Raw genomic sequence first — 18,982 nt, 5'->3', positions numbered from 1 at the left:
AAATTTTAAATGACTTTATGGAGGTGACATTGTTCATAAAACATAGGTCTCAGGTAGGTCTTTACATTTTTCTATGTCCTAAGTGTTAGGTATAGAAATGTGACTGTTGTGTATACCAGGGGTCTCCTGTGACTCCGGTCACCCCCATGCCAGTCCTCGCACGGCGGCCGGGCGCGCGGCGCACTTCCCCCGGCGGCTGGGAGGCCCCCGGTCTCAGGCCTGCGGCCTTCGAAGCAGCGAGCCCGGCACAGTGTCCCGGCGAGGCCGGCTCGGGGGCAGCGGGGGCTCCCCTCCTCTGGCTCCGCGCCTGGGACAGGCCCTGGGGATACGGGGCCCCAGTTGGAAAGGTGGGGGCGGGCCTGTGCCTGCTCCCGGGAGTCCTCGGGGTGTCTTGGTGACGCCAAATTTTTTACTGAGGGAAAGAATTCCGTTGACTGAAAAACTACCAATGAAAACGAGCCACGTTTTGTGTTTTTGGCCAGATTTTTTCTAGTGAAAACAACAGAAAAAAAGGGGGAAAAGGACCTATTCCGCCCTCCCCGCCCATTCTCCAGAAGCTGCTGAAACACGCAGCAACGTGGGTGAGTGTGGAAGCCTTGTGCCGGACGCCAGACCAGGGCAAAGGCGCGGCGACCGCGGAGCCGGGCGGGGCGGGGCCGCCGATGCCTGCGGGGGCTTGGCCGGCTGTGGAGGTGACGGAAATGCTCCAGACCGGGCAAGGGCGGTAGCGGCGTGCGTGTAAACATCGCAGCGCTTACCGCACTCTGAAGGGCTGCATTTTACTGTGTGGAAATTATACGGCCATAAACTGGCGTTTAGGGACATGAACGATAAGGCTAACGACCTCCGTTCAGCGTCTACTAAAGTGAAAAGAGGCCTTGAGAAGGAGCGTTTTATTGACCCAATCACCTTGGGAACGCACGGTGCTGGGTTGGTTACTCATTACGCCCCGAGATAAGGGCCAGCCGGTGGCCGGGGGCGGGCGAGCGGGAGATTCCGCAGCGAGGGCGGCCCGGGCCTCCGCCGTGGTCCCTGCGCCTCGGGAGCGGAGAGTGCACGACCGTGGCGGTGGTCACCGCTCCCTAACAATGTCTGCTGCGCACAACAGGACCGGAGCGCCCGGTGGAAACGGAGCTGTGCCCACCGAACCCACGGCACACGTGGCTCAGGCCGGGAGAGGCCCCCCGGCCCGCGCCTGCGACTCCCAGGAGGGCGGCTTCGGCCCCGCATTCTGGTCCTCCACTGCGGGCGGTTTCAATTCTTAGGGGGTTGTTCATCCCAGCCTCCGAGGCGAGGGCGCGGCGGGGAGAACAGGGCCGAGCGCAGGGCGCCGAGGCCAGCGCCCGCGGCTAGCCACGCACCCACCCCCCGAACCCCAGCCCTTTCCCTGTGACCGCCACTCAAGCTGGCGCGGCTCAGTGGGCTGAGCGCCGGCCTGCGAACCAAAGCGTCGCTGGTTCGATTCCCAGTTGGGGCACAGGCCCGGGCTGCCGGCCAGGTCCCCCGTGGGGAACGTGCAAGAGGCAACCACGCATGGATGTTTCTCTCCCTAGTTTCCTCCCTCTCTTTCTCTCTAAGAATAAATAAAATCTTTTTTAAAAAAGAAGACGTGACGAGGAATAAAAAGAAACTTTTATGTTTTAAAAAGATTTTTTTTTAATTAATTTTCAGAGAGGGGAAGGGAGGGAGGGAAACGTCCATGTGTGGCTGCCTCTCGTGCGCCCCCTGCTGGGGACCCGGCTAGAACCCTGGCCTGTGCCCTGACGGGGAATCAAACGAGTGACTTCCATTTGCAGGCCGGGGCTCAGTCCACGGAGCCACACGAGCCGGAGCCAAAAAGGAAACCTTTCAGCTGCAGTGGGGAGGAGCCTGCAGGAGAAGCTCGCCGGTCAGACCACTGACTGTCAACGAAACCGAACCAGTAGAGACCCCTCCGCCTCCAACAGCTGTTTTCTCTGTTACCACCCGCGCGGGAGGGAGGTTTCCCGGTGGCCGGGCAACGGCTCAGCCAATGAGAGGCCGTCACGACCCCGCCGGGGAAGCGCCGCTCCGTTTGGGCCGCCCGGTCCCCTGCAGCGGGCGCCGTGGGTGGCGGCCCCCTTTCTGCTCTAAGAGTGTGTTTCTGCTTTGTCCTGAGGGGTGGATGGTGCGTGGGTCCCCATTACGCTGCACGTCCATATCCTGATGTGCAATTCTTTGTTGTGCCCGAACAAACCCATTCTGCAGGACAAGTATCTGGCTATTTGTTTAAAGTTAACAGACCGCATTTCCTAGCCTTCCTCGCAGCGGCGTCTGTCCTGTGCCTAAGTCCTAGCCAATGGGATGTGTGCAGATGTGGCAAGAGCAACGTCTAGGAAGTGCCCGGGACAGCGAGGGCCCTCGTGAACCTCTGGTTGAGCCCTAGGTGACCTCTTCCTCCTCCTTGCTACGGGCTGGACTGTGGGCTCGGTGGCTGTATCTGAGCCACCCTTTTGAGCCAGCCCAGCGCAGCCACGGCGACCGAGGAGCCTGCCTCCTGACACCACACGCCCGCCCGGGACCCCCTGACGCAAGGTCTCTGATGGGGAACAGTACACGTTCCGTCGGGTCGACGCCACGACTGTTCTGGCTGTCGTCCTCGCGCTTTGGGAAGCTTGTGGGCCGCTCGGGCGCGGCTCCCTTGGGGTCCTTGTCCTCAGGACCCCCACGAGGAGGCCCACAGGCCCGCAGAGGCAGGCCCTCTCCACTGGGGGAGCTCCGGCCGGCAGCAAACGTGGTCCTGGGCTCCATCTCCGCGCAGGCACGACTGCAAAGTGAGCGCTGGCCTCGCGCACAGGCAGCTCGGCGCTTCGGCCGGCGTGGGGCGGGGCGATGGCCCCGGGAGCCTGCACGGCCGGCCGATGCCAACCTCCGCCGGGCCTCCTGCGCCCTGGCCCCGCCCCGGCCCCTCTGCGGAGGCTGTGGGCTCCATGGGGCGATCTGGCAGCTCCCCGTGACGGATCCTCACGGTTCTGAGGGACAGATGCGGGCTGAGTCCTGAAGGGTGACGTAGGGTGGCCATGGCCACAGGCCTGTGAGGGACCCTGTGTCCTGCTCACTGTCCCCTCGTGGCCCCGGGGCCCTGGAATGTCCTCTCTCCTCCCTCCCACCCAAAAGGAGAACAGCACCCGTGGCAGGGCGGTCTGTGAGGACGGCGACAGGGCCCTGTCCCCAGGCCCTGGTGCGGGTCTCCTTGTGGGGGCCGGAGAAGTCAGGAGCCACCGCGTGGTCACGGACCTGCCCTTTCCTGAGACCCGCGCGGGCCGGGCCCGAGGTCCCTTTCATCCCCTCCGAGCGCCCACATTGGCAGGGCTGTAACTTCAGCAGCGCCGCCCAGGGCCTGCTGGGAGTTTCCCCCGCGGCCTCCCAAGTCAGACCAGGTCGATCCAGGGCTCCGCTCGCCCGCTCTGCTTTCTCCTGCAGGCAACCTGCGCCGCCGTCGCTCCGTTCTCACACACGGCAAAGCCGGCTCCAGTGGCTGCAGCTGGAACTCGCGGCTCAGAGCTGGTCGCGGCCGGGTCACTCCCACCCGACGCTGCCCGCGCGCAGGCTCCTCTGGCTGCGGGCGCGCCCCTGCCCACCGCACGGGGGCCAAGGACTATCCCGGGAGCAGCCCGCGGCCGCCCGGCCGGCCAGCCCCGGTGTGCCCTGCCCACCTCCCGGGGCACGAGCGCTGGGCTCCGGGGCAGCGGGGCGCGGGCTCCCAGCCCCGCGAGGCAGTTGCGGAGCGCCGGCCCGACGACTCGGCCCAAGTGTCTGCAGCCGCCCGGCACAGCGCGCCTTGTCGCAGCCAAGTGCCGGCGGGGTCGTGCCCGCCTCGAGCGCCGGGCTCCGGGACGCAGTGCCCGCCGCGGCCGCGGGGCGGCAGCACAGCCCACACCGCGGGGTCCTCGGCCAGGACCCAGGTCCAAGCCCCGCCTTGCGGCAGCCAGCCCGAGTCGCGTCACCCGAGGCCCCCCCGCCCCACTGCGGACGCTGCCGCCGTCCCCACTCGTGCAATTCCCGCCCGAGGTGTGTAAGGCGAGTCCGGGCTCCGGGCGCGGGGCGTCCTGGGCCCCAGGACGTCCCCTTCGGACGTCAGTGGGCGGCGGTGAAGGTCCGGGTCTCTCGCGGGGCCTCGCCTCCAGGCCAAGCGAGAGGTCCTCGGGCGCCGCCTCTAGGGGCTCCGCCTCGGGGGCTCCGCACACCGTACCGCCCCCCGGCGTCCACCCACCCAGTCCGGGGGGCGCGCAGAGGTGTCCGACCGTCTGTCTCCGCTCCGGCCCCAGCCTGCGCGGGGCGCGCCCCAGTCCCGCGCACAGCGGCGGATGGTGGGTGCGCGGGATCCAGGTCGTGCCCCCGGGACCGGGTGACAGCTGGTCCCTAGCGCGCTCACCCCGCTGCGGGCGAGTGGGTGCGCGGGTCGGGCTGTGAGCCAAGGGGGAGGCGGCCCCGGGGCCCCCACCCAGCGCGGTGCGTTTTCCGGGCGCACGAGCTGCCCCGCCCCCAGCGGCGCTGAATGGTCCCCGCCGGTTCTGAGCACAAAGCTCGGGCCTCTGGGCGCCCGCCCTCCGCCCGGCTCCCCCGCCACCGGCGAGCCCCGGCCTCTCCGCGCCGGCTTTCCCCGGCCGACCCCCTAGATTCCTCTTGCCCGCCTCCCACCCAGCCAGGCGCCCCCGCCCTCCCTCCCGTCCCCTGCCGCCCCCAACCCCTGCCCCGCCCGCCGTCGCCCCCGCGCGCCGCCCTCGCCGCCCGCCGCCCTCATTAGCATAGCAGCTGCTCGCCGAGCGGGGACCCGCGGAGGAAAGGGCAGAGGCCTCGGGAATGAATGGGGGCCGCGGCTCTGGAGGGGGCGAGAGAAGAAAGACCGACAGACGGACGCGCGGAGGGACGGTCCGACAGCGCGCTGGAGAATGCGCCCTGCCGGGGCGGGAGCGCTGGGGCAGCCGCGCGCGGGCCGCAGGGGCGGAGGGAGCGGCGGCGCGGGGGAGGGCGGGCGCCCCGAAACCGGAGCCCCCAAGAGAGGCCCGCGGGGAGCCCCGAGGAGCCGTCCCGGCGGTTCGCACGCCTCCCGCGGCCCGCGCCCTCAGTTTCTGGATTCGGGCTTTGTCCGCCAGCCGCCCCAGCGCGGCCTCCTTCCCGTCCTTGGAGGTCCAGGTGGACGCAGGCCTTCTGGTCAGAGCTGCGCGGCCACGTCCTGCGCCTGTGCGCGCCCCAGTCCCAACGGGCCTGTGCTGGGCCGCAGAGCCCTTGGCGGACAGGCCCAGAGGGCAGCCTCCTCCTGCCCTCCTGCCCCGTCGTCTTGGCCCTTGGCCCTGGCCTCCAAACCCTGCTCTCCCTCCTCCGGCCGACTGGCTCCCGCTCCCACGCTGCCGCCTTTGCACATCACTCTTTCTGGCCGACTGGCTTCCTGCGTTCCCTGGTCTCCCTCTGGCATCCATTCCAGCAGTTAAATGCCTCTGGCGCCCGGCCGGGGTCAGGCCGGAGAGTCGGAGGGCTGGGGTGGCTGCGTCCCCGTCCATCTGGTCTGTGTCCTTTCTTCGTGGCAGCCACTCCGGGGACCCCGTGGCCCAGCCCAGCCTGCCAGACCCCCACTCGCTCTGGGTCTCCTGCGCCCCCGCCCTCCCACACCTGCAGATCCTAGAGGCCAGTGGGGCCTTCTCTCCCTGGAGGCTGGAAGAGGTGTTTCCGCCCCTGCAGGGCTGTCCGGGGAGGGGCGACGGGGACCCCCAGGGGACACGCGCGGCTGTTAGCACCGACTCCTGTCCGCTGAAGGCGGGGGTCCTGCAGGGAGGGCCTGCCCTTGCCCTGACCCCACGTGCTGGGCGAACCGCAGTTTTAGGGTCTGCTTGCCAGGGCTCCGCCAACGACAGGGTGACCAGCGTGTCCACGGTGCACCCGGAGGCCCGCACGGTCACCAGGACCCAAGGGCCGTGTGCACAGAGCTGCCCGTGGGGAGAAAGGCAGCAGAACCCCCCAGGGGGCTGGGCAGGGCCCGGACTCTTGTCCACACGGAGAAAACGCTCTCCTGTGAGAAGCCAAGCCTTTCTCAGCACACGTCTTTGAGAAGAGAGGACTCGGAGCCGCAGGCGGCCTCGTGGGGTGGCAGCCGCCTGCCTGGAACGCACCCCAGGGCCCTGGCTCCGCTGGCCACCGAGGGAGATCGGGAAGGGCAGTATGGGCCGGGCCAGGGTCCCCGCCCCGCTGGCTAAGGCCGAGGACAGCGCTACCTTCGCTTGGTCTTCAGACGGCTCCCGGACCCCTGTGGGCAAGGGCCCTGGACGGGAAGCGAAGGCCCCGCCCGGCATGCCTGTGGGCGGCCCATCGTGCCCAGGCCTGACTTCGCTCTCCAGGTACTCCGGCGTCCAAGATCTTGTAGCCACTCTCCCTCTCGTGGGTTCAAAAGGAACTCCCAGCCGGCCCCGGAGGCCCACGTGCCCCCAGCCAGCTTGTGGGCACTGGGCGGACACCCCTCCCCAGCGGCTCATTTGCATCGAGTATTCCACTCACCTCTGCGGGTGCCTGAGGCTGGAGCTGGCCCATCTAGTGGGCCAGCAGGGGGACCGCAGTGCCGGTCACACCTCCGTGCTGGGAAGCTTTCCACGCAGAGCAGAGCTGGAGACAGAGGTGGGGCGGCTTCTAACCGGGGAAGGGCAACGTCGGTGTCTGCCCTGCTGTCGGAGACGCCGACGCCCCCGAGCTCCTTGCAGAGGGGCCTGGAAGCCGTGGGCCGCGGCCAAGCGGAAACGCCCTCCGCCTGCCCGCTGCTCCCGCCGCGGACGGCGCCCTCCAGCCCTCCCCGCCCAGCCGGCGGCTCAGGAGCAGGCCCGCGTCTCCACCCAGCAGTACGGGAGCGCACCTCCTGCTCCATGCTCCGACCAGACACCGGCCGCCACGCCAGGCCGGCTCCAGGCCCGGCCGGCCTTCGCCGCCACCAGGGGTCAGAGAGGAGAAGGGGCCTTTCCCTCGTCAGAAGTGAGCAACCACGACGTTCCTCCACATGTAAAAGACGCCCCTCCGTGTGCCAGACGGTGCGGCAGGAACCCGCAGCAGCCAGGAGGGGCCTGCCCCCCGGACCCCGTCTCTCCGGCTGGCTGAAGGCCAGGGCTGGGAAGAGCTTCGCACGGAGCTTTCCATCCGGAGGCCTCCGCTGCCTCGTGGGGAAGCAAGGGCGGCGGACCGGGCGCCGCTCGAGTCCCCGCGTGGCCCACCGGGGCTGGCAGCGGAGCGGCGCCGAGCCCGTTTACCAGGCTCCGGCTGCCGGTGAACGCAGGCCAAGCATTGTGTCGACGTCACCCACAGGCAGCATGTTGCAGCCTGACCCTCGGATGCCAAGCCCAAGAAGAACCAACAGCACTTTTTTTTTAATATAAAAAGATCAATGAAAAATTTATTTATAAATTTTCCACGCTGGGCTACAGGTATATCGTACACTCGGGAATGGGCTGCAGACTCCATCCAGTTAGAAGTGATCTGACCGGGCCCCATACACAGCTTCCATAAGCCTAGAAAGTCTTAACATTAATTAACATAATTAAAAAGTTATTTGCATCTAGAAAAAATATACAGAAAAACTCCTTTTGGAGTAATCTGTGCCTCAGTTTCAATGTCTGCTTGTGTCACGGACATTATCAATATATTCTCCTCACACAGGGTTCACGTGAAGCCGCGAGGGCCGCCCGAGCCTGACCAGCCGCGCGCAAAGGGCCTCCACCCACCTGTGCCCTCAAGTGCTCCCCATTTTCGCGCGAAGGGTCAGCAGCACTTCTTCTACCCAGGAAGCCTCATTTAAATTTGAATAATTCAGTCTCCCTTTTATTTCTCGGGATCAAAACAACAAGGGGTGTGGGGTTGCATAGAAAATCGGAACCTCGGAGACCGGGAAGGGCGCCTTTCGGGCCGGAGCGACGCGGAGGCACCGCCCCCGGCCGGTCCCGCGGCGGCCCCTCCCCCACGGCAGGATTTGGGGATTCCAATCGGGCGCTTGAGACTCCGGGAGGCCGAGGAGGGGCGAGCGGCCCTTCCACTCACTCAGCCATAAGCACAAGAGATTCACAGTCTTATAGGAATTTTATAAAAATATAAATATGGGAACACTGTCGCCTACACAACGCTGGATACAACGCCCTTTAAAATTGGGTTTATAACCAAGATTCAACAAATACACCTAAGGCTTGGCTTAAAATATGTTAATATTTTATACTGTCATAAATGTTATGACATTTAATCGTGGCAAATCCATTTACTTTTTTAAAAAAGTGTGCAACCGACTGTTACCTATAATAGAATTCGCTAGGCAAGGTCCGGTCCCGCCACCCGCTCCGTCCCCGCCCTGCCGAGCACCCGGCTCCCACGCCACCGTGGCGGAACGCGCAGGGTCGGGGGTGGTGGCCGGTCACGGGGCGGGGGGGAGGCCCGGGGCTTCCGAAACGCACTCGGACTCGGGTGGGAGTGAGTGTGAGCGCGGAAAGCGGGGGCGGGGGGGGGCGAACGGAGCAGGGAGACTGCGGAAGAGAAACAGGAGCGAGAGGAAGCCGCGCGGGAGCGCCTTCGGGCTGGGCGGTGTTTTCAGTGCAACCAAGAAATGACAGACTCAAGTTTTTAGTTTTAAGACTAGGAAAAAAAAAAAAAAAAGCATCTTCCCCCCAAAACCACATGACCACGCACAATATTTTCCAAACAAAAACATCAGGCGCACAAACTTCACCCACAAGTATACACACACGATAAATAGTTTAGAGCCCCCGCAACAGCACAGCGTCTCCTCCGGGCGCGCCGGCCGCGGGTCCCGAGGGCGGGGGCGCCCTGAGCCCGGCGTCCCGTCACCCGCCTTCCACCTCCGGAGAAAACATTCTGAGCGGAGGATCCGGTGTCTCGGGATTCCGAACTTGCTGGTAGCGAGACTCAAATTTCAAAGGGGCTGGAGCTCGCGCCCCGCCCCCACCCGCGAGGCGGAGGGCGGGGGCCGTGGGAAGCGCTCCGGCCCAGCTCCGGGCGGCCGCGGGGGGGCGTCGACCCCGGACAGAGGGCGCCGCGCGGGCCCCGTGGGCACGGACGCGCGCGCCGGACTCGCCGTGGCCGCGGCGCCGAGGGCCGGGCGCACACCGAGGTAGTTGGCGGGAAGGTACAGCAGAGGAGACACGCGCGGGGCCCGCGGCCGGGCCGGGGTCCGGGCGGGCATCACCGGCCGCTGCCCGCGTACTTGGCCTTGGTGATGAGATAGAGTACGATGTCCTGGTGGCCGCCGAACGCGGCGATGTGCAGCGCGCTCCAGCCGTCGCGGTTGGCCAGGCGGATGTCGGCGCCGAACTTAACCAGCAGCTTCACGAGCTCCAAATTGCCGTCGATGACCGACTGGTGCAGCGCCGTCTGGCCCTCGGGCCCGAACGAGTTCACGTTGAACTCGCAGTTGGTCATGTTCTGCAGCAGCGACTGCAGCTCTTGCGTGTTGCCCTTCCGCACGGCCTCCTGGAAGATACGCTGCGTCTGCGGCGCCGAGCAGGTGGACAGCTCGGTCTGGCTCATGCTGCCGCCGGACGCGGGCGGCTGCTCGGGCCGGGCTCAGCGCGGGCCCCCGGCTGTCTCGGGGCCCGCCTCGGCGCATGGACGGCGCGGCGCCCCCGGGCCCCGCACGCCGCCCCTGGGCGCTCCGGGCGCTGGGGGCCGGGGGCCGCCGCCGCAGGGCCCCCGCCGCATCCAGCCGCGCCCGGGCAAGCGGGCGACGGGGGCGGGCGCTGTGCTCGCGGGGGCCGGCCGAGCCGGGGCGGCAGCGCCGCGCTCTCGGGTCCCTGCTCGCTTCGGCTGCAGCTCCCCACGCGGACCCCACGCGCCTCCCCACGCGCCGCTGCACTCGCCCGCCCGCCGCGCCGGGGCGCCTTTTACCGCCTTTATATTTGCATAACAATGGGAGCTCGTGACGCGCTCGCCGGCAGCCCGCCGATTGGGCAGTGCCGCGTGGGGGCGGGGCGCGGGCGGTGCCGGGGCGGGGCGCGCCTGGGGGCGTGTCCGTGCGGCGCGCTTCGCGGCAGGGGGCGCTGGTCGCGGGCCGCGCGGGACAGGGAGCCAGGAGGCCGTGGGGAGGTCCTTGCTCCGGCGCGCCGCCGCCGCCCCATCGCCCGGGGCCCCCGCCCTCCCGCCCCGCCCCCCGAGCCTCCGTCGTCGTCCCGCCCACTTTTCCTCTGGCCATCCGGGGAATTCCAAGCTCCCTGCGCGGACAGAGCCGGGCTCGAGCTCCGGGCCGAGGGCGACCTCGAGGTGGACCCGAGGGCGGCCTGTCCTGGGTGGGGGTTCACAAGCATCTCAGACCAGGAGGTCCGGGTAGAGATCCCGGTCTCGCTCCGCGCTGGGAAGGCAGACCACGGACCCTCCGCGTCCCCAGCACGAACCGCGGGCGCGCCTGCCGATTAGACTCGCCCGACCCAGTCCCCGGGACACGGTCCACGCGGGTGACTCCTCCGTGAGCAGCTCGGGCGTGTGGTCTCAGCCACGCGGGTCCTTCCCGCGCAAGGGCGGCTCCCCTAACGGCCCGGATCACCCTGTGTTTGTTCCCCAGCCCGGCTGGCAGGAACCCAACCCCGAGGCTTTCAGCCCTGCCCCGACGAGGAAGCCGGGTCTCTAGGCCAGGGCTGGGGGCCCTGTGGCGGGAGGCTCCGCAGAGCGGGGCGGTCAGCCAGCCGGACCGGAGGGCCTGCCTCCCTCCCTCTCCGGGGCTCCCCTGTCAGCATGAATGGGGAACAGGCAGGCCTGGCCAGGTGAGCAGCCCCAGGTAAGGCAGGCACCCAGGACTGCTCTGAAAGGGAACTCCGAACTGACTCACCTCCAAACTGCACACCATTTTTAATGTACACCCTTGCACTCCCGCCAAATTTCCTCATTCGTATTTTACAGTTTACGGCCCGGCTGCGGTCGCTGGGAACCCCGGAGAAGTGGTTCCCCGAGCTGCAGGCTGGGCAGCAAGGCCACCCGCCGGCCGCATGCAGGGACTCGCATTCCTGCAGAAGCGGCTGGGAATTCCCCAGGAGGTGGCCCTGGGCCTCAGCTGGGAGACCACCCAGTTAGGCCTTGTCTGCGGACGGGCTCCCCCCACCCCCACGCCCCACGAGGTGGGTATGCCCCCACTTGGCCCGGTGCTCCAGGAGGGGTCACAGCCGAACCACCAGAAAAACTAAGCAAGGCCACCCCAGGGCTGGCTTTCTCCGGCCGCACATTCCGACTGAACCGTGGCTGTCTCCCCTGGGGTCCTCCTGGGAGCGGGGGCCGCCAGAGCCCCTCGCTCTGGACCTCCTGAGGCTGGCGGTCTAGCCCGCCCACTCAGGCCTGATCCCCTCCGGCGCTCCCCCGAGGGCAGGTGGCGGGCCGGCTGAGCCGAGAGAGGCGCCAGAGCCCAGGCGCTGAGCGTGGCCTGCCCCCGGGTGTGGCCCGGGGCTGCCGCGGCCGTCCCACCCTGGACCCGCTTGCCCCGTGAGGGGGTGTGTGCGCCTGGCCGGGTGGGGCTCCTGATCACCCCCAGCGCCCCAGCCCCGCCCCAGGGACCACGGACCAGCGACCAGGGCACGGGCCACCCTGGAGGCCGAACCGAGGACAGGGCCCTCGGCGCGGGGCGCTCCGCCTGCCGCCCACAGCTGCCCAGCGCGGGGCCGGTCGGGGGCAGCCGTGCTCCGGGGACCCGTGCGAAAGGCTCCGAGCTCCTTCCCCTTGCGCCTGTGTTTCTCGTGCATCTGCCAGCACCCGGCCGTGCCCAGGGCCACCCGGAAGGTGGCGGCTTTGCAGATGGGCCCCCGCCCAGGTGGGCTCAGCCCCCTGGTCTGGAGAAGGGCATCGGGAGGCCGCTGGGCAGGGAGCAGAGCCGCAGAGAAAAGTCCCATTGACGTGCTCGGCGGGCGGCACGGTGGGCAGACAAAGGGGCCCTGTGCGCTCGGTGTGGGAACTCGCGGCCGCCGCCACGGGCCATGAAATTGGCAGCTCAGGCGCCCCCGGCAGGGACCATGCGGTCGGAGTGGCCACGGGAGCCCAGCCTGCGGCCGGCAGCCGCCCCGCCCAGCGTGTGTCGGGACACAGGCCGGACGGGCGCATCTGGGCCTGTGGCTGCTGTGGGGCCCCCCTCGCCCCCTCGCCCAGCTGCTCCTCTGTGGGCTCAGGTGACCGCCACGCCGCCCTGGGGGGCCGCCGGGCACATGCTCCTTCCCTGTCCTTCCGCTCCGAGTCCCGCTAGTCCACACCCCGTGTGTCAGCGCAGAGCGTGTGCAGCCCCGGCTCCCGACGCACACGTCCGGGGTGTCTGCTCAAGGACACACCCAAAAGGAGGACATTTGTTCCAGAGACCTCGGTGGCAGAGGGCGGGGCTCTGAGAAGCCTCCCGGTGTGAGCAGCGCGCGTGCTCATGGCGGGGGGGGGGTGTGTGTGTGTGAGTGAGTGTGTGGGGTTCACGGGCTCTGGAGGAGAAGCCTGCACCGCGGGCCTGGGCGCGCAGACCCGACTCTGACCACTGGGCTGGACCCTGTCCTCCGGGGGGCCCAAGGCGGAGGCCGGCGTCCACTAGAGGAACCTCCTCCCTCTGGGGACCCACTTTCTTTGGAGGCTCAGGGCAGCGGGCGGGGGGCAGGTTAGGGAGCAACGTGGACCTGGGCTGGGAAGGTCTGGGTAGGAGGGGGTGCAGGGGGTAGGACCGCGCCCCCGGGGGGGGGGCTGGCTAACGCGGAGCCGAGGCCTGCGGCCACCTTAAAGGCGCTGGGCAGGGGAGGGAGGCGAGCGGGCCGGCGGGCAGTGGGGGCGGGGCTTCCAGCTAATTCATTAAAATGTGTCGGGGAGCGTGGGAAAGAGGAGAGGATTTCTTCCCAGCAGCCCAGACACCTGGTAGAAGGGCCGAGCAAGGATACAGATCAAATAACAAACACTCAGCCGGCCAGCGCGGCCAGTGCGCAGGAAGGACGCCCGGGGCAGGAACTGCAGCAGACAATTGCGGCGGCTCCTGCCCGCCCGGCTGGCCGCGCAGGCTCCGCTTGGCACCCGGGCCGCAGCCTGCCCTGTCGGCCTGGAGTCTGACCCCGGCGCGGGAAGGGGCCAAGGGGGTCCCCGGGCTGGGGCAGGCTCAGGACCTGGGTGGGGGGGCCCCAGAGCCAGGGCAGGCTGGCCGCAAGCGCGACCGCCTCAGCGTGTCCTGGAGGACCACGGCCGGTCCGGGCAGCAGAGGGCTGGGGAGGCGCGAGGCAGGCTGGGCCGCGCGGGAGTGTCCCCGGTCAGCGCTCTCTCCTCTTCCGACAGTTGTCAAAGAGTGGAAGGGGAACGTGGGAGGTTGGGGCTGGGCCTGCTGGGGGGATGGGAAGGACGCATGGCCTCCTGTCCCTGAGCCTGTGGTCCCTGGCCTCTCCCAGCTCTGGTGTCTGTCTGTCCAGGCCTGGCTGCAATGCCAGGGCCTCAGGTCAGCGGAGCCTCCAGGAAGCAGCTGTGCTGGGAAGTGGGCCGGGCACCCCCGTCGCTTCCTTTAACCCTCCCTGGGAAGCAGTGCGGTCGCGCTGCCTCCCCGGGACAGGACACAGCCCAGGGCTGCTGCTCCTGCAGGCTGCACCCCAGCTGCCGAGGGTCCCGGGGGGCCCAGCTCGCCCGCTCACCCTGGCAGCCCCACCTGACCCGCAGCGCAGCAGGCACTACGGGCAGCAGGACGGCCAGGGTCGCCCGCTTCCTCTCCAAGCGGCAGAGTGGAGCCTGGCCCTCCGCGCGGCCCCGGGGCAACGTGGGCCAGCGCCCGTCGGCGGGCAGGTGCTCCAAGGGAAAGGAAGGGACGTGGGCGTGTAGACGCCCGTGCGCCCCCTACACAAGCCCCAGCCTGGTGCACACTCCCCAGCCGGGCCCCCCACTAGGGCTGCATCTCTGGACGGCGGAGGGGGCAATGGCCAGCCCGGGTGTGGCCAGGAGCCCGGGGCAGGGGCGGGCCCGGCCTGGACCTGCAGGTGCACCCTGCACAGGCCCCGGCCCCCGACACCGTGAGCTTCCGCCTGGGCTCCTCCGCCAAATCGGAGCCATTTCCGCTCCAGGCTGCGAGGGCAGGAAGGGATGTGAGTGTGGGAGGGGTGCATTCCTGGGGGGTGAGCCGGAGGAGGTGGGCGGGGCAGAACGAGGGCTGGGACCAGGCCTCTGCCCATGGGCCCCTTCCCCGCGGCCCCGCCGACCACGGCTGGCACTGGCGCCGCGGGCCTTCCGTGAGGCCAGCCGTGGACCAGAGCGGGCACAGCAGGTGCGAGGACAGAGGTGTGGCCACGCCTGGGTGTGGGCCGCTGTCCTGTAACGTGGTTGCCGGTTTGTCTCCCAAGAGGAGGCCGCCAGCGCTGGGCAGGGGTGAGGGAGCGGGCGAGGGGTCAGGGCCGCAGGTGGAGGGCGGCTGCCTTGCTTCATGCACCGGGCTGGGCTGGGCTGGGGCCCCTTCCCCAGCAAGACCCCCGACCTGGCCTGAGGGGCCCTGCCCCCAGGATCCACGCATCCAGCTCCTTGGAGGTGGAGGCCCCAGGCCTCGACCCAGACCTCTCCTCCCCTGAGGCGCCCTTCCCGCCTCCCGTCGGCCGCGCCCCTGAGTGCGGGGCCGCTCTCAGCTCAGGCCGGGGCCCAGTGGCCCGACCGGGCGGGAGCCCGCGCCTTCGCCCCACGGCTGTGCGTCTCAGGTGTGTGTGACGCGCGATGCGCACGGACCGGTCCGCAGCCACAGCCCACGCAGGTGGGGCCATTTCCACTTTTATTGTCACAATGGGGCCAGCGGGGCCTGGGACGTCTTCAGGAGGGGCTGCTGGCAGGGCTGGGAGCCGGGCCGGGCTCGCGGGAGCAGGGGACGCTGTCCAGGACCTCGCGGAACTGCGAGGCCACCCGGCCCCGGTGGGAGCCCTCCCAGAAGACCTTGCCGCAGCCCCGGCTGCCACAGCACGCCCTCCGGGACCCCCGCCAGCTGCAGCCATGTGCCGCTGCCCAGCGTGGCGGGGACGCAGGCCCGCAGGTCGGCCCCCTCCAGCCAGAGGCACGGGGGCGTCATAGGTGCGGCCCCCGGGCGTCTCCTCGGGGGCTGAGCCCGGACCGGGGCGAGCGGCACGCTGAGGCCCCAGGCCTCCCGCACGCCCCTTCCCGGTCTCCCCGCCCGGGCCCTGAGCCTCGTGCCCTCCAGCGACCCCCTCTCTGCCACTGCCCACTGCCCCGCCCCCAGGGGACCGCCTCCTCCTCCACTGCTGGGCCAGGACCCAAACCCCGTCTCAGGATGCTGGGTGCCGGGGCCCTGTGTGTCCCCCGTGGGCCGCCCCGTGCTCACCTGGCTCCTGCGTGTCCTCGATCTGGGCCTCGTCACCTGTCAATCAAGGGCGTTAGGGTCTCCTGAGGACAGGGCCCTGCAGCCCCAGCCTCTCCCCCACCCCCCGCGGAGAGGGCAAAGGGCAGGGGCCGGAGGGGCTTCCGTGCCAGCTCAGTCCCCTCCCACGGGAACTCACACCTTGGAACGTTCTTGGGACTCAAAGGTCCTTGGGAAACATGTTCTGGACGCAAGATCGGCCGATTAGGGCACTTGGGGGCCTGAGAACGGGCAGGAGGGCGGGGGCGGGGCGGCCCGGCGGCGGCGATGAGCAGATAAGCCGATTGCCAAGGAGCCTGTTGCACAGCCAGCCAGTACCAGGGCGGGCGGGGACCCAGGGGACCGGCTGGGGCTCAGAGTGCGGGGAGAGACCCTGGGAGGCCTGTTCCGCGCCCCCCGCCCTCCACCGAGAGCACAAGGAGCCGGCCAGGCCGCCCGGGGCTGGGGGGGCAAGGGCAGGGCTGGAGGCAGGGCGGCCGAGGAGCCCCGTCCAGCAGGTGGGAGAAGTGGGCCCCCCCCCACCCGTCCTGCTGGCCCTGTAATTTGCTCGGCAAACCTCCCTGCAGACTGGCTGCAGCCGGGCTCTGCGTGGAGGGCGCCGCGCCTCAGCCCACCGCCTCCTCGGAGCCCAGTGAGGCCGCGACCCCCATCTGGCCTCCCCGCTGCCACCCAGCCCGTCTGTCCCCAGCCCTTTCCGGGCGGCTTCCGAGACACCAGACCGCCGGCAGGGGAGCCGCGCCCGCCCAGGACCACCGAGAGCCTCTGGGGAGGGCACGGGGCCCAGGCAGCCTCGCGGCCCCTGTGGACGGCACTGCCCGAGTGGGGAGCTGTCCGGGGCTGCACGCGGGCTGTCGAGGCGGCTCGCCCGCTGCGCAGGGGGACCCCTGCACTGGCCCGGACCTCGGGGCAGGCGGGAAGGACGGGGGCCGCTGGGAGGGAGCCTCAGCTCCGTGGAGAGATACCTTGGCCGCATGGTGACCCCGCTAGAGGACCCGCAGGTGCCCTTTATGCACCCTGCCCCGGCCTCCCCTGGGGAGGCGCCCTGCATCGCCCCCCGCTGGGCTCCTTCGGGCGGCGGGCGGGGGGGGAGCGGGGGAAGCAGCGGGTCCCACGGCAGGGCACGCCCACTGCCGCGGCCGGCAACCGCACGGTCTTTGGGGGTCCTGAACCCTCCTCCTCCTAGTTTCACAGGAAGGGAAACCGAGACTGCGTCCCGGGTAGGGCCTTTCCCGGTGGTGGACGGACACCCGGGGCTGGCCCTCCGTCCTGTCTGCCCAGGTGCGGCCATGTTCAGACTGCCGAGCGTCACTGGCGCGTGAGCGTGCGAGGGGGCGGTGCGTGTGCACGTGGGCGCATGCGCCAGTGTTCACGTGTGCCCCACGCTCGGGGCAGGCTGGGCGGCAGCCGAGCAGGACCCCCTGGAGAGAGACGGGGGTCCACGGCCTGGGGGGGGCCCCGCCGCCACGGCCTCGCCGTCCCCTGCACGCGCGGCCGCGCAACACACCAAGGGGAGCGCGGGCTCCGCCCCGACCCGTGCCCCGGTCTGCAGCCCCCGCAGGGGAGCCCGGAGCTGCTGTCCACGCGCCCCACACCCGGGCCCGGCCCCTGGCTGGTGCCCTCACCTCGGTGGCGGGGGCCTTCCTGGCGGCCGCTGAGCCACAGGAGCTGCTGCCTCGTGTCCTCAGACACCTTCAGGGCCTGGTCGCAGCTGCGGGCCTGGGGGCAGAGGGGCGCGGAGAGGAGGCAGGCCCCCCGCCCCCCGCCCCCGCCTCAGCCCCGAGCGCCTGGCGGCTCTGGGTCTGGCCAGGGTGTGTCACTGAGTCCGACAGCATCTCCCTCCTCCTCCCCACAGGGCTTCAGGGGTGCCACTTCGGGGAGCCCTCCCCAGCGGCAGCGGCACCTGGTGGGCCCTGAGCGGCCTCCTCCAGCCTGAGACCCTGCAGGGAACCAGGGAATGGCTGGCGGCCTGGCCGTCCTCTGCGGCTCAGGGCCAGCAAGGGCGCAGCCAGGCCTGGCCGCCCCCAGCCTCTCTCAGCACCCCAGGGCCACGGGGGCGGGGGGCGCGGCCTGCAGCCCGGTGGGGAGAGCCAGGCCCCTCCGGGGTCCGCGCCTGCCCATGCGGCCTCCGGGGCTGGGCGCCAGGTCCGTAAGCCGTCGGGGCGCGGCCACGTGGCTGCCGTGCAGGGCACCTCGTTCAGGATGTGCAGCGGCCCCGGGGTGCTCGGCTCGGCCCCGCTGCTCTTCTGGACTCTGGGGCGTTGACAAGGCCGGGGTCCACCCTGCCCTCCCAAGGCAGCCGTCCGGGCCCGCTCCATGACGCCGCTGCCTGGCCGGGGTTCCCTGGGGTGACAGGGTGCGGGGGCCCAGGGAACGGGGCGGCCTGGGTCCGCCGAGACCCAGCTTCCAGGCAGGTATCCGCAGGTTCCCCGGAGCTGCAGGTGCTGGTCGCTGGTCACGGCCTTTCCGGACGTGGGACATCGGATCAGCTTGGGAGAGGAGGGGGAGCTCAGGGCAGCGTCCGTGCGGGGTCGGGGACGGTGGTTCCTGAGCCACAGGAGGGATGAGGCCCCCTCTGTGATCACTCCCTGTGCCCCCCGCCCCCGCCATGCGCCGAGCAAGTGGCCTGGATGACATGTCTCTGGGGGAGGCGGTGGCCTCAGGCCCCGGGAGCTGCGGGGTGAGCCCAGCTGGCACCGCACCTGCCCGGCCCCCCCCACGCCCTTTTCCCATGGGCCTTTCAACACCTGGACACCTTGAGCTCCACCTGCGGCCTCACCGCTCCGGCTCCAGCGCTGCAGCTGGCCGGGGGCTGGGCCCGGGGGTGAGGGTGGGTGGGGCGGTGGCCGGGACAGCCGGTCCCAAGGCAGAACCCTCCCTAACCCCTCAGGGGCCCCCGCCACCCGCTCTGCCAGCCTCTGGCACAGGGAGGCTGCCGCGGGTCCTGCTCCGCTGGCTGCACACAGGTGAGGGGGCCCCCGGGGCCGGGGGTGAGACAAGGTCCTGGCTGCAGGGCTGGCCCGCGGTCGCCCCGGGTTCAGCCGCGCTGCAGCCCTGGGCCGCCCGCCCTGGGGGCCCCTTCGGCCCTGTCCAGCCACCTGAGGGGGGCAGTGCCGCAGGCGTGGGGTGGGCGGGACCGAGCCGCCGCGGAGGGTGGGGCGGGGCCCTCTGTGAGGGTGAGGGTCCTCTCCCTTCCCAGGACCAGGGCCGGTGAGCACACCGGGGCGTGGCCGCCAGCTCACGCTGAGTCACGGCACAGAGACGCACGCCCGATGCCATCCACAGGGGCCTGGCCACACCCTCGGGAACCACCAGCGCCGGTTTTCCCATGGCCGCTGCCACTGTCACCCGGATGGGCCCTGAGCAGCCTGCCCTCCCCCACCCCCCGCCCTGGGGCTGGAAAAGCCGGTTCCCCGCCCGCCCTCTGCCCCGTTTCCCGTCCGCAGGAGGGCCTGGCGCCCAGGGCTTCCCCATCCGCCTCCCATCCACGCTGGTCCGGCCGCCTCTGCCAGCGGCCACCCTCGGGGGAGGCCGTGGCCCTGCCCAGTGGGGCTCCCGCCGAGCGCCCGCCCGCCCACGGTTCGGCACGTCCCACGGGCCCCTCTCTGACACCGAGGGGGCGGCAGCACCTCTGGCCTCCCCTTTTGAAGAAAAAAGCCTTCCAAGGTG

The 18,982-nt window shown here is 69.8% G+C and overlaps 2 protein-coding genes across 2 annotated transcripts in view; both read right to left on the bottom strand.

Moving 5' to 3' along the window:
• Nucleotides 1-9,177: 9,177 nt before the first annotated feature.
• Nucleotides 9,178-9,596, bottom strand: NRARP (NOTCH regulated ankyrin repeat protein). The gene has a single exon (XM_054584750.1). The coding sequence runs from the start codon at nt 9,520-9,522 to the stop codon at nt 9,178-9,180; it is 345 nt and encodes a 114-aa protein (XP_054440725.1). The 5' UTR covers nt 9,523-9,596.
• Nucleotides 9,597-14,757: 5,161 nt separating this feature from the next.
• The window catches only part of EXD3 (exonuclease 3'-5' domain containing 3), a 37,728-nt gene continuing 33,503 nt past the window's right edge, over nt 14,758-18,982 (bottom strand). Inside the window, 5 exon segments of the mRNA XM_054584701.1 lie at nt 14,758-14,890; nt 14,892-15,001; nt 15,003-15,040; nt 15,281-15,316; nt 16,939-17,032. Coding sequence (XP_054440676.1) covers nt 14,758-14,890; nt 14,892-15,001; nt 15,003-15,040; nt 15,281-15,316; nt 16,939-17,032 — 411 coding nt within the window.

This window comes from Pteronotus mesoamericanus, unplaced genomic scaffold, assembly GCF_021234165.1.
Source record: "Pteronotus mesoamericanus isolate MK-2021 breed Mesoamerican mustached bat unplaced genomic scaffold, CSHL_Meso_final contig_78, whole genome shotgun sequence".
NCBI lineage: Eukaryota > Metazoa > Chordata > Mammalia > Chiroptera > Mormoopidae > Pteronotus > Pteronotus mesoamericanus.
Note: the sequence above shows the minus strand (reverse complement) of the source record. Positions and strands in the feature narration are given on the sequence as shown.

Coding starts and splice junctions, on each gene's coding strand:
- NRARP (XM_054584750.1), bottom strand. CDS start 9,522: ATGAGCCAGACCGAGCTGTCCACCTGCTCGGCGCCGCAGACGCAGCGT.